This window comes from Alosa sapidissima, chromosome 10 (assembly GCF_018492685.1).
Source record: "Alosa sapidissima isolate fAloSap1 chromosome 10, fAloSap1.pri, whole genome shotgun sequence".
In the NCBI taxonomy this organism is placed as follows: domain Eukaryota; kingdom Metazoa; phylum Chordata; class Actinopteri; order Clupeiformes; family Clupeidae; genus Alosa; species Alosa sapidissima.
Genome location: NC_055966.1, coordinates 11,512,237 through 11,526,831, shown reverse-complemented (window position 1 = coordinate 11,526,831; position 14,595 = coordinate 11,512,237). Strand labels below are relative to the sequence as shown.

Below are 14,595 nucleotides of genomic sequence, written 5' to 3'. Positions count from 1 at the left end.
TCATCTTTCCCTTTATTCACAAGGTTGTTTGATTTTGTTCTATTGTTTTGCAGAGGGCCAGACACAAAGCAGCCAAATGCCCAGCACTTCTCCACTGCTCTCCATCAGCTATGAGATTACAGGTGAGGTGGATTAAAAAAAAGAAATGAAATAAATGTGGTATACTAGTCTGCTTCTAGGTTTTTCTCTCTTCTCTTTCCTTCTCTTCTCATCTCTTCTTCTCCTATCCTCTCTTTTCATCTCTTCTCTTATCTTGTCTTTTCTCCTCTCTTCTCCTCTCCTCTCTTCTCTTCTCTTCTCTTCTTCTCTCTTCTCTTCTCATCTCTTCTCTTCTCTTTGCTTCAGTTTATGTCTTTTCTCTCCTCATCATTTCCATCTTTTTGACTCTTCTCATCTCTTCTCCTCTGTTTGTCGCAGAACCGATTTTTTTTTCCAATCGGTTCGTTCCGAACAGAAATGGAATTATAACGTTTCCGGTTATGAGTTCCACCAATAAATTGACGTTCCCGAACCGGTTAGAACAAAAAAATACTGTTCCCGGAACGGTTAATTTCGTTCCTGTCAGCTGTTTAATGCTATAGAATTATGTCACATCTTTCTCATCCAGCTTAAACCAAATGTAATAATATTACAACCATTATTAAATAATTATAATTATATTATTAATAATAATAATAATAATAATTAAATAGGCCTACAATTATTTGAAATGTGTAGTTTATTGTTAAAAGAGAAAATTTCCACACAAACGTAACCACATTATTAAGACACGTGGTTATGCCACTCGGGCAACAACAAATTCCAACTGTCGGGGGGAAAAGCCATTTTAGCCAAATGGTCGCTAGTCCATCATTAACGTGGAGTCGACAAATATAGCTATTGATATTGTGTTTGGAATGAGCGTTTTAATTAACGATGGATCGTAATTTACCTCTTATTTAAGATGTGGAGTGGAGACTTTGTAATCCACCGCTCTCTCTCCATTCAGTCAGCGAATGTCTGATGTGATGTCACACAGGAAGTGAACCTCAGCCGTCATGGTAACGTGCGCAGGAAAATAATTACTTTTTTTTTTTGTATATTAGGCAACGAAAACTTTGAGGAAGGAAATAAAACCGGTATTAACCGGTTACCATTATTTTTAAATAAGTGTTCCTGTTCCAGAACATAAAAAATAATAACGTTTCCGGTTTCGTTTCTGTTCCCTGTAAAATACAAAAAGTTCCCGGTTTTCGTTTTCGTTCCTTGAAACCGGTTCAAAGCCCTGGTTTGTCGTCATCATGAATGTCCAATGCTCTCTTTTCTTCTCTTATCCTCTCTTCTCTCCTCATCTCTTCTCATCGCTTCTCCTCTCTTCTGTTCTGTTCTCATCTCATCTCTTCTCCTCTGTTTGTCGACATCATGAATATACTGTAGGAGGCCGAGGGAGGAATGTTTCTGCCGTAGACAGGAGAGGGAAGAGAGGGGGGGGGGGGGGTTGGAGGTGGCAGGAATGTAAGTCAAAGCTGTTTAAATGTAAATGAATTACAGCCACTATGGACACACATCTCGGTGAACATAAACAGACTTAATCCACCACGAGGATTAAGTGCATAGAGAGTTACTGGACAGAAGCCCCCCGCCCAACACTCACACATACACATGTACACACACACACACATACACACACACAGACTCTGCATGCACACACACACACACACACACACACACAGACCCTTTGGTCTTGATTCACCTGACCTTGTGATCCTGGAAGTAACCAGCTGGTTTTCCATAGCATAGTGACCTGCTTCTTTCTGTGACTCTTCTCTTTGCTTCAGTTTATGTCTCTTTTCTCTCCTCATCATTTCCATCTTTTTGACTCATCTCATCTCTTCTCCTCTGTCGTCATCATGAATGTCCAATGCTCTCTTTTCTTCTCCTATCCTCTCTTCTCTCCTCATCTCTTCTCATCGCTTCTCCTCTCTTCTGTTCTGTTCTCATCTCATCTCTTCTCCTCTGTTTGTCGACATCATGAATGTCCAAGGCTCCCATGGCCAAGGCCCTTTTCTTGCACTATCTGTTCAAATGCCAAAGATGCTAGTGATGTCAATCCATTTACATGCGATGCATGTGTGTATGTGTGTGTGTTTGTTTATGTGTGTCCATGGAGAGCTCATTACATGTGTGGTTGCTCTTTGAGGCATTGTTGTCGCTCTCTGAGAGCAGGGTGATGGTGTACTTTTTTTGTCTTGCTAATTCCCCATGATAGTCCAATGACTTTTAAATGCAAAACACTTTTCCCTGTGAGAGAAAGCAACGCATTCCTATGCATTTGCAGCGGTATTGAAAAAAGAACATCAGTGAATCCGCCCCTGCCTGAGAAAAAAATGATAACCCGTCTGCCTTTTTAGTCTGCTATTTCTATGCTTACTCAAAAAGAGTATGATTATCACGCCGTAGACTGCATTAAAAGCATATTTTTTTCCCACTGTCATCAGAGCCTTTTTCGGTACTGCAGTGAATACACTTAGCAATTTGGAGTAATTGCATCCTGTTCAATGTCACCACTCTCCATTCCCTGACCATGTGACCTGTTTGCTCCTCTAGTTAGCTCTCTGTTGGTGTCTTGCCCCCAACTGATTGGTCAATCAACTGCAAGGCTCCCCATGACCTCATACAAATGAATGGGACTGCTGCTCAGGGGCGTAGATTTGCGTGGGGACCGAAGGACCTTCAGTGCTGCGGATCATCTCGTACAGATCTTGTAATGTGCAGTAGCCTATAAGGGTAAATCGCGCTGATTTGAAGTTACCTATAATTACTACCAGTGAGCTGCAGCATGCAGCGCTTCAGCTTTACTTCACTACAAGCATGTGCGTCCAAATGTGCAACAAGTGCGTCCAAATTCACCCATTCTTCTCTGTTGAACAGATTATGTAGGCTACACAGTGTAGTTAGATCAAGTTGGACAGTAGCACATTTTAATCATGGATAGTAGTTGGACAGTATCACATTTTAATCATTTTATATATCTATAGTGGCTGGTGAAAGAGACCAAACCTACGCCCTTGCTGCTGCTGCTCCAGTTGACCAGAGATTGTTTTGGATGCTAAATAGAGATGCAAGAACAGGGTCTAACAGGCACGGTGGGGAGTGGGATAGATTCACCACAGGCCTTTTTTGGGCATACACAATAAACAGTGAGAGACATCCGGCCCGACTTGGGATTTTGCTGATACCAGAATGTGATTGTATCATCGCGGTCAGCCGTCCTCATCATTATCACTATTTTGCTCTGATGGGGGGGTATTAAAGCAGATGTGTGTGTGTGTGTGTGTGTGTGTGTGTGTGTGTGAGAGAGAGAGAGAGAGAGAGAGAGAGAGAGAGAGAGTGTGAGTGTGTATGTGTATATATGTCTGTGTTTGTGAATTTGTGAGTTTGTGTGTGTGTGTGTGTGTGTGTGTGTGTGTGTGTGTGTGTGTGTGTGTGTGTGTGTGTGTGTGTGTGTGTGTGAGAGAGAGAGAGTAAGACAGCTAGACAGAAAGAGAGATAGCGAGAGAGAGAGAGTGTGTGTGTGTGTGTGTGTGTCATGCACAAGTTTTAATTAGATGGAGAAATTCTCCAAGTAGGGGGTCTGTACCATCTGGCAGACAAACAACACTAAAGCACAAGTGAAGCTTGAATGTTTCACCTACAATTTTAGCCTATGTTCAGACAAGCGCACTGTGGATAAGCTTGTAATTATTCCGCTATCACTCGCTTAGCTCATTCTCCCTTTGGAGCCAGAAATCTCTTTCACGCTGTTTTTGCAGTGCTTACAAGAGAATGGCAGCAGAAACCAGGCAACAGGGACCCGCCATTTTCATGTTTCTAATTTTGTAAGTGTGCATATTGGGGGTAGGGTTGGCGGGGGGATAGAAATACAGAATCACTCTGAGTAGGAACCTCGTGAGAGCAATCGTCAGGGATCGCACATGTTCTGATAGTCTTTAAAGTGGCAGGGTATGATTTTGTTTGATGTCAAACCAAGCGTCATGTCAGCAGGCTCATCATTTGAGCATCCTGGCAGTGACGCAAAGGAAGAGAGACACCTTTCAGCGGTACATTTCTCCGCTCCTCAGCTCTTAATGTAGTTCATTACCAAGCTCCGGGTTTGGGGAAAGCTGTGAAAAACGTGCCGCGCCTTGTGAGATGCAGCTCCTTGTTTCTGTTGACGATGCTCCGTGTTTGGAATGAATCGCATCTCTCCGCAGCCTGCCAAAAACAAAAACAACAGACAAAACCATATGATGTGTCTGACCAACATTATTAATAGATTGTTTAACAATTCATTATGAATAATAAAGAGTGAACATCTTATCATACATTTTATTTAAAAAGCACCAGACCAGGACCAAGTTCTCTCTCTCTTCTTATGTGCCTGCTGTTCTACACTGTAAGGTCCTATGGCTACACCTACCGCACCATTTCATCACGCGTGAGCAGCTCAAATAAGTGGACCTGTGCAAGTAGTGACTCTGCCAGCTTTCCGCTTTTCATCGCCCACCTCTCTAGATTAGTCTTCTGCTTTGTCCATGAGCATGTGGTTTTCTCTGTTCACGTAACCTTCTCCATGTACTGTACCTTGTCTGTTTGCTATGTACTTATGTAAAAGCTGCAAAGCGTGTGTCTTTGAATGTCTTAAAGTGCTATAAAAAGTAAAAGTATTATTATTATTATTGTTGGTCGTAGTAGAGTCCTACATGTCTGTTGTCCGCCCCTCCTCCACGCAGCGTCACAGCCGCTGGACTCTGGGCTGTGCACGGCGCCGGTGCCCGACACCACCCAGCTGTGCCACATCCCCTGCCCCATCGAGTGCGACGTGTCGCCGTGGGGAGCGTGGGGCCCCTGCACCTTCGAGAACTGCAACGACCAACTGGGAAAGAAAGGTGAGAATGGACTCCCACTGAGCCACTTACAGAAGCCATTTTCACGCCGGGCTGTAGGGACTGCAGATTATGCAAATGGCAGGGGAGGAAAGCACTGAACATGTGAGCTACTACTGAATGAGTTTGTATATGAATGTATATATATACATGTATATATATATATATATATATATATATAGAGGTGTAAAGGTACACATATTCGTACCGAACTGTTTTGATACAGGATATTAGGTTCAATACAGATGCGTACTGAATGTACCAAATGCATTCTTTAATGACAGAAAGTATCCAGTGAAGCCAAATGTATCCAAATGGGATTCCTCAGTGTACAAATGGCTGTAATATATGTACAAATGGCTCTTGTTAGTCCCTCTATAATTCTTTGGTTTTGCTGGGCAAGTCTGTTGACTGTTATTTAGCTCATATGATAATTGTACACAAAAAAATCAAATCAGCAATAGCACCTAAATGAATGTACTGTATCAAACAGTATTCTGTGTCTCCTGATGTCTTTCTGTCTGCCTGTCTGTCTGTTCATATTTTCCCCAGGTTTCAAGATGAGGAAGCGTGTGATCACCAACTATCCCACGGGGGGAATGGGCAGCTGCCCCCACCTGATGGAGGCCATTCCCTGCGAGGAGCCCGGCTGCTACAGCTGGACGCTGGTCAAGCTGGAGGAGTGCATCCCCGACGACAACATGGACTGTGGGCCAGGCTCACAGCTACCCCAAATCCAGTGCATCAACAGCGATGGTGAGAGACCATATGGTTTCTTTTATTGTGTGCAAACCAGTTGATTAATAGCACCCTTTAATAAAAAATGGTTTGGTTCAAGAGCTCATATATGTTTTCTTTAAGTATAATCATTGTAGGCAAGTAATAACATTACATATATCTAGAACTATACCTTTGTTGTCTGTGGGTACATTTCCTAGTATTTATTTATTGTTTACGACAAAGAACTGTGTAAAAAGTTTGTCCACTAATGGTCATATACGGTATGTTAAGGGGATTTGTCCTTTCCTCACCACTTGTCCTGCCGAAGCAGAACCTTCCTGTTGTTTAATCTCTCGTCCTTGGGTGAGATTTCCCCACATGGTGCCAAATCTTTTATCACATTGACCCGGGTGCATTTGCGCTAATGGTCTTGTCTCACTTTGTCTTTCGAAGAAAGTGCAGGTAAGCTGAAGGTGACCCTCCGTCTCTCTTTCCCCCTCTTTCTGTCTCTACCGCCCTCTTTTTCTCTCTCTCTTTCTCTCTTTCCCCCTCTCTTTCTGTCTCTACCCCCCTCTCTTTCTCTCTTCACCTCCTCTGTCTGTCTCTTTCTCTCTTTCTCTTTCTCTCTCTCTTTCTCTTTTCCCCTCCTCTGTCTGTCTCTACCCCCCCTCTCTTTCTCTCTCTTTCTCTTTCTCTCTCTCTTTCTCTCTTCCCCCCTCTGTCTGTCTCTACCCCCCCCTCTCTTTCTCTCTCTCCATTGTTAACTTTTCCCTGTCTCAGCATTAGCCATGTGCTGCCCCCCCCAAGCCCTGGTGGTGCAATTAAAGACTACTTACACTAAATCATACTCAGCTCTCTGCAGCTCATCAACTTAGTCAGGCCCCTCTGAACTTGTGCACTTTCCCCCCCCATGACTGCACCTCATTAAGACTTGGGAGGAATGGATACGCCATCACTTTCCTCATGTTGTTTCTGCCTAAGCTGCGCCACGCTTAGCATACTCACTCAATGGAATCCACTTGCAACCTTGCGACTAGTGTCCGCTAGTGGCGGATTAGAAACAAAAACGATTGTGGTGTCGATTGTGCTTGCCGATGTGTCCTTGTGTCCTTGCCGATGGGAAATTATTATAAAAGAAAAAACCTACATTACTCATGAAACTAATTACTGCCAAGATATTTCAGCTCCTGTGTGGTTAAAGAGGATCAAACATTAAACACTATAATCGAGTTTGGGTTGACAAAAAGCTTAGTTGTGATGTGATGCTGCTCACGTTCTGGTGTTGCAGCGGGATGGATTGGGACAGGAGAATGGAGGATTTTCAGGCCGTCCCTCTGGTTTACAGGCAGACCTCTCTCACTGTGGCTGCCCCTAACAGAGAGAAGGAAGTAAGATTGACCCTTTGGGGCTGCCCAGATGAGAATGGATTGGCTCATAGTTTCTTCTGGATTTGGTGTCTGCCATATCCGTGTCTGCCATCATGACTGGAGTCCACTTATGGTCACACAAGCAGCCCCTGTGCAAAGTAAACAAATGGATCAATGCAAATGTGGTTGAGTGTCTGCTGTCAATACAGAAAAAAACACATTGGAGTCACCCATAGCTCCATATTGATATTTATTGTACTGGTGTGGTTGTTGTTGCCCATTAAGGTAGAAAATGGCTTCTCTCACAGGCTGTGTTTAGACTCGTGATATCACTCTCTCTCTCTCTCTCTCTCTCTCTCTCTCTCTCTCTCTCTCTCTCTCTCACTCTCACTCTCTCTCTCTCTCTCACACACACTTTGTCTTTCTCTTGCTGTTCACTTATATCTCTCTCACTTCACTCACTCACTCTCTTTCCCCATGCTCCTTTTCTCTCTCTCTCTCTTTCCTTTTCTTTCTCCCTCTCCCTCTCTCCCTTGTTCTCTCACTCACTCCGTCTCTCCCCCTCTCTTCCAGACAGCATCTGTTCCCTCATGTTGTGAGTGCCTGTAATTGAGCTGCTGTATTGCCTCCCACTTGTGATTGTTCCCATAAGCACCGATGGCCATAATGATTACATTAGATGAATATTCATCAAGCGGCTCTCTGAAAAAACAGCTCTGTGTCCTCGAGAGCCATTAACCACCAGTGACACGGTCAAAACCGCCCCCAAAAAAGGACCAAAATAGAATCCAAAATAGAAGACCAAAAACCAGATGAGAACCGTTAATGTGTGAGTGAGTGAGTGTCTGTGTGTGTGTGTCTGTGTGTGAGAGAGAGAGATATGGTTTCCCATGTTGGAATTGGAAATGGTTGAAGTCGGAGCGAGGGCTGGGCATTGCGTGGTGAGATGTGTTAAAAGCACACATAGTGCACATGTGGGCAAAGGCTCCACTTGCTGTGGTTGTGAAGATGGCTCATGCATTATAGATGCACCAGTGTAAAATGGCCCATGCCTCTGAGGACCGCCAGTGTCTGTCTCGGCCTATTTCTAGATCCTGATGAAGTATTTCATCTAAAGTGTGACGCGCAGTCGAAGAAATATTGCTTATGCACAGACAGGCATGACCTTCATTTGGGTACAATGTACATTCCAACGGAACCCACCACAGCGGTCACTTTCAAGGTCACATTGCAGAAGTAAAGTATTTTTGTGCCATCTGTGCAGTTTGGCGTTTATTCTCTAAGTGAAACACTGGTATTGCTCCAGTGAAGGATTACAATGCTGTGTTATCTATTTTAATTGTAATATTTAATGGAGATTGAATTATCAAAATCATATAATGTATCTTACATGTATGTTTCATTCCTCATCTTAAGGTTCATAAGGATTATATTCACATGTTCTAATTCTATCCTTTCCTGTGATTTGAGCCTCTTAAAATAAATAATCTTAATGCTTTCATAGAATACATTGCATAAGACGTCCATTGTATACATTGTTTTTTTAAGAATCACAATTTAATCCTCTTGGATGTTGAATAGAGGACTGATAGGTAGGTTAGATTTTTTTCGAGTTGCTAGGATACAGATGTAGGTACCAGCTCTGGCAGCCGATGCAAGAGAGGGGTCCCCTGACATGACAGATCATTTTTCATAGTTATTTAGCAAAATAAAGTACAAAATGTTTTTATTTACAATTCTTACAGATACAGTGATTATAATTGCTAAACTTAAACTAAAAAGAATTGATTAATGCCATTATAACATTTTTAGTAATAAATCTTCATTGTGGCACACATGCAAACAGCAGTGTTTCTTGCAGTGCTTTTTCCACCTTCCGAACATAACACGACTACGCCCAGCCCTCACTCAGCACAGTGCAGAAGTCCTAGTCAGCGCTTATGTTAGCCCACATCCCGCATTGATTACCGCAACTCCGTCCAGTCTGGCATCCCAAATAAGTTACTCCACCGACTCCAAAAATCTGCAGCGAGTATCATCATTTATCTCACTGACCTCATGGAGAAGCAGACCCCTGCCAGCTCACTGTGAGCCTCCTCAGCAGGTCCACTCAGCATACCAGACACGCCCTGGGGGAGAAGGAGCGTTCTGTTCTACTGCCCCTAAGCTCGGGGATTCACTTCCCCATCACATCAGGCATTTGGGAATCCATTGCAGACTTTAAAAAGTAACCTAAAACCCATCTCTTTTGGCTAACTATTCATTGTGACTTTTACATACAGTATTACTTGTTACTTATGACTGCATTAGTTGTAAATGTGATTTTTCTGTTATTTTAATGTTTTATTAATTATATTTATATTTGTATTTGTGAAGTAACTTTGGGTGTCATTGAAGGTGCTTTTGAAATGAAATGCATTATGATTATTTTTATTATTATTATTATTGTTGTTGTTGTTGTTTTTACCAAAACCTCATGATAGCTTAGATATCATGTGCTGCGTTTTATCTGCAAATGTTATGAGGCAAGTTGAGTTAATGTGCATTGTCCTGCCCTGTGTAGGAGCCCCTGTGGATAAGGGCCTCTGCAGTGAGCTGACTGCCCCAGGGCCAGCTGTCTGTGAGGTGCCCTGCCCCAGAGACTGTGCCCTCACCCCCTGGACGCCATGGTCCTCCTGTTCCCAGACCTGCTCCAGTAAGACCACAGAGGGCCGGCAGATGAGAACCCGCTCCATCCTGGCCTACAACGCTGGAGAAGGTGACTCAATCAAGCCATGACTGTTTACTCATCTTATGTGTTTGTTTTGCTCTTCATAAGGGGATAATTTCTGCACATAATCAGATGTATTGAGAGCTCAGTGTTTTTTACTGTGGGTTTATTGGTGTGAGCGAAAACATATGAAGTTATATAAACAGGGACTAGCTTGTTGTTGTTCAGTGGGAATTCTCCATTCAGAGACAGCCTGTGTCCTAGATTTAGGCTTCAGCAGTGATATCATTTATATGCATGTGTTTTACAGTATTGATGATGATAGACAGCACAAAGGGAAGCAGGATTGCAATACATGGTCCATTTGACTGTGTATCCTTTGAGCTGGTGTTGCATAAGTTTAATGTCAGAGCTTTTGACTGAAGTCTCATTATGTGGTTTTCAATTGCTGGCATTTTCTGATAGTGTGTAGTGTGTGTTGACTGTGTGCGTGTGTGTGTGTGTGTGTGTGTGTGTGTGTGTGTGTGTGTGTGTGCGTGCGTGCGTGTGTGCATGCGTGCGTGTGCGTGTGCGTGTGCACGCATGTGTTTCCTGTTATTTGTGCGGTGCTAAGAAGCACTTTGTGTTCTGTTTCTACAGTGACGACAATGGTAGTGGCTTGGATTACTGTGATGGAGGGTAATTTTTAGTGTTGGATCAAGGCTGTTTTTCAGCAGCTCTAGTTTTTAGAGTTTGTGCTGCCACCATTAGCAAAATTAGACTAAATTGGATAGGCTTGTCGTGACGTAGACAAAAGCATAGTTTACTTTTTTTCTATACTAAAATACTTAAATGTCCATACTAACAATTACCATTGTTCTTTCAAGGTCTTACAAATGTTCCGAAGTTTCCAGAACTACTTGGTATATTGATTTTACCCCTCCTGTAGATGTGCAGTGCACCATTACACATTCGATATGAATGAAAAGAAGTGTATTTGTTAGTTGAACGTACTGTAGATCTATAGCTATGAATTGTTAACTGTGAGGTACCTCCTTCTTCCTGGTGATTCTGTACTGCATTCTTGGCTTTGGAAAAAAAAGACTTGGCTTTGGGGAGAGAAAAAACATTAATGAGATACTTGCTAGAGGGGCAAATATATTTTAAGGATCATTTCCCACAAACGCAGCTTGTTGCACTCTTGAGTGCCAAAATATTTCTTCACAAAAAAACATTGTTTTTGTTTTCTCTCACCGTGGGAATATTTCACTGTTGCCAATTTACATTAGACATGCACACTTCTCATGATGGAGGATGCATTCATGAAATCAGCCATTCATATAGAGAGAGGCAAACCTTATGCATTATGGATGGTACCCCCCCTCTCTCTCCCCATCTCTCTCTCTCTCTGTTTCTTTCTCTACCTCTCTCTCTCTCTGCCTGTCTCTCTCTCCCATGGATGTGTGAATAAATCAGTGGGCGTGACTCTGCAGCACCACACATTAATAACAGAAACAGGGTGTTGCTGGGGGTGGCCATCACAACACACGGAGAGTGGACAGGCCATCTCATGGCTTTGGCCCTGGTTTAAAACACCACACGGAGCCACTCAGTGTGCTTATTTAAACCCTTCAGCTTAACTTTGGATGCATGTGGTCAGAGGGGAGCCCAGCCATTGAAAGAGTGTTTTTTAAAATATTTTTTATGTTTTTGTGTGGCACTAAAGCTTCCCTCCTGATCCCTCCAAGAGGCGCATTATCCCCTGGGCTAGTTCAGCCCCGGCTCTCGGCTTTTTTAGCGACGCAATTAAAGCATGCTGAGACGGTGCTTTTCCGAACACCTTGAGAGAGGGCCAGTCGGCCTCGTTACAAGCCTGCGGGTGACCGAAGGTCAGCGTGGGATGTGGCACGCTGCCGACTGTTCCCTCTCCACCCCATCGCCTTTAATGCCACGCTCAACCCCTCATTCGGCACCTGCTCTCTCACTCTCCTTTAATACCGTGCTCGACCCCTCGCTCGGCACCTGCTCTCTCACTCTCCTTGTGCTTGAGCGGGATGAGAGGGGAGCTTTGACTCGCCCCGCGGCTCCATCATCCCCAAGGCCTGTAAATGTCAGCAATAATTCAGAGCCACTAAGGGGGCTTGGCGCGGCGAAGTATCGACTCCGCTGAGAAACGGGAGGCGCCGAGCACTTCAGTGGCCCATCCATCTGAGGGGAGCCTTCTCTCTTAAAAAAAGAAACTCCAGGAGTAATGCGGCGTTCTTAAGGCAAATGCTTCTCCTGACACTGGAGTGAGGGGATGAAAACACACCCAGTTTAAACAGGGGAAAGAGACGATCTATCACACAACCTATTAGGGGGTGCAATTCCCCAAGGGTAGTTGTATTTGGTGTGTGTGTGTATGTGTTTTTTTTAGTCACAGGTAGCTTGGCATACTGTCATTTGTTCCCATCATTAGAGCCTATAATCTCTCATCCATACACATCCCATAGTGTGTGTGTGTGTGTGTGTGTGTGTGTGTGTGTGTGTGTGTGTGTGTGTGTGTGTGTGTGTGTGTGTGTGTGTGTATGTGTGTGTTTGTGTGTGTGTGTGGATAATAATATATATCTATAAAGATGTCTATTCAGCTATGTACTGTATGAATGTATGTATGAACATGTGAACTGTGTGTATCCAAGTATGTTTGTGTCTTTAGATGGCTATGTGTGTTTGTGTGTATGAATATATGTTATTGTTATTCCCAAATTGTGATGGGTTTCCTTCCAACTACTGTACATTTGTGCCTGTAGATGCTTGTGTGTCCTTATGTATGTGTGTATGTGTGTATGTGTATATGAATGTATATGTGCTTGTATGTGTGTGTGCATATGTACAGTGCATTCAGAAAGTTTTCAGATGCTATCCACATTTGTCTTGTTTCAGACTTTCATCAGTCTACACAGTCTTTTTGTTAATTTATTCAAAATAAAGGACACAATATCCCATTTATAACTTAATTGGAATCCATCTTGGCCTAATAGAATTGAATGTTGGACTTCAAGGACAACTATCAGTGCCACACTCCATCAGTCAGACCCTTATACTGTAGTAGAGTGGTCAAATGTAAGCAATTACCTGGCTTTAAGCCACAGATTAAGGAAAATGATAGCCTACTGTGAGTTAACCACAAAAGCAGCTGATTCTGAATGACTTCCAGCACCGAACATTTTCTTTGACTGTCTATGGCATTGCCTCATTAATACCATCCCTACAGTCAAACACAGTGGAGGCACTATTATGATGTGGGGATGTCTTTTTCTGTGACGGGGCCTCGGGGAGTAGTCAGGATAGAGAGAAAGATGGATGCCAGAAAATATCAAGCTATCCTGAGTGTAACCTTTTCCAGAGTGCTCAGGATCGCAGACTTGATGGGGAATGTTTACATGTCAACAAGACAACAACTCAAAGCATACAGTCAGCCATGAAAAGGCAGGAGTGGCATTGGAGGAAAACTCTGTGAAAGTCCTGAAGAGGCCATTGTGGAGTTGTTGGTGTAGATTGATGACAAAGATGGGTCTGAAATGTAACAACATGTGGAAAACCAGAAAGGGTCTGAAAACATTCTGAATGCACTGCAGGTCTTATAAATGAATCCTGCCAACTGTATTGGTGTATATTTACCTATATTTCTTATATAAATAAATCCTACTGTATTGGTGTATATTTATATATTTATCCATATTTCTTATAAATCCTACTGTATTGGTGTATATTTATATATTTATCCATATTTCTTATAAATCCTACTGTATTGGTGTATATTTATTTACCCATATTTCCTCTGCACGTACAGGGGGAGCCACGTGCCCCAACAGCACTTACCTCCAGGAGGCGCGCAGCTGCAACGAGCACCCCTGCATGGTGTACCACTGGCAGACAGGGCCCTGGTCTCAGTGCACCGAGGACCCATCAGTGGCCAGCACCAACGCCAGCCTCAGCACCAGCAAGGCCTCCTGCTCCATGGGCCTGCAGACGCGCAAGGTCATCTGTGTCAAGGTCAACGTGGGACAGGTGCCCCCCAAGAAGTGAGTGCTGGTCTCGGAGGTGGAGGCGCTTTTTGCTGTTGTGCTGGTTTGGGCTTCTGATGTGGTGGGTGCCGGTGAAGGGTTAACAGTGAGAGCAGAGGAGGTGGTTGAGGGAAGGAGAAAAAAGTTTGGCACTGAGCGAGCGTGCCCATGTGGTGGGTGTTTAAGTCTGTGACTGACTGACAGGCTCAGCTGTGAAGAGGTAGAATGAGAAGAGAAAGAGGAGAGAGATAGTGAGAGAGAGAGAGAGAGAGGAGACAGAAAGAAAGAAAAGTAGAAAGCAGCCTCTTTCCTTCCCACTATCTCTAGTCTGCAGGCAGAGAGTTGCTCAAGCAAGATGGAGGAAGGAAAAGAAATAAATAAAAGCACGTAGCATAGAATCACAAACAGACCAATTACTGCATCCTAGTCAGTTTTAGGCTCTGTAATTTTCCACTGATGATAATGTCAGTAATTAAGTGGGCTTGATTCTTTAATGCAATTAAATCGGCACCAAGATGAGAGAGTGCAAGACAACAAGGCCTGTTTTGGAGGGCCAGTCCCAGCTGGTATCACGAAGGCTGAAGTTCGCATGCTGTCACTTCCCATGACACTGAGGGCCTGAGAGCTTCTCGTGGCCCAAGCTTTTCCCCACACATGGTCGTATGCCAAGACGATGGATGTATGATGTATGTATGATGGAAATCCCTATCACTAGTCAACTATTTTTGCATGCAGGTTTTTATGCTCATTTCATGGGGATTGCTTCCCTATCTTTTTTTTTTGTCCTCTCTTTCATCTCTCTTTTTTCATCCTCTCTCTTGACCTTTTCATACCTATGTACCCATTAATGTTGTGGACACAGAGTGAAG

At 43.5% G+C, this 14,595-nt stretch overlaps 1 protein-coding gene across 2 annotated transcripts in view; it reads left to right on the top strand.

The window, feature by feature from the left end:
- Positions 1-14,595, top strand: part of LOC121721443 (thrombospondin type-1 domain-containing protein 7A) — a 110,007-nt gene that overhangs the window by 52,910 nt on the left and 42,502 nt on the right. For both annotated transcript variants that reach the window (XM_042108371.1, XM_042108370.1), the window contains exons 5-9: positions 54-122; positions 4,752-4,907; positions 5,457-5,660; positions 9,555-9,749; positions 13,513-13,744. In XM_042108371.1, coding sequence (XP_041964305.1) covers positions 54-122; positions 4,752-4,907; positions 5,457-5,660; positions 9,555-9,749; positions 13,513-13,744 — 856 coding nt within the window. The remainder of the gene's footprint in view (positions 1-53; positions 123-4,751; positions 4,908-5,456; positions 5,661-9,554; positions 9,750-13,512; positions 13,745-14,595) is intronic.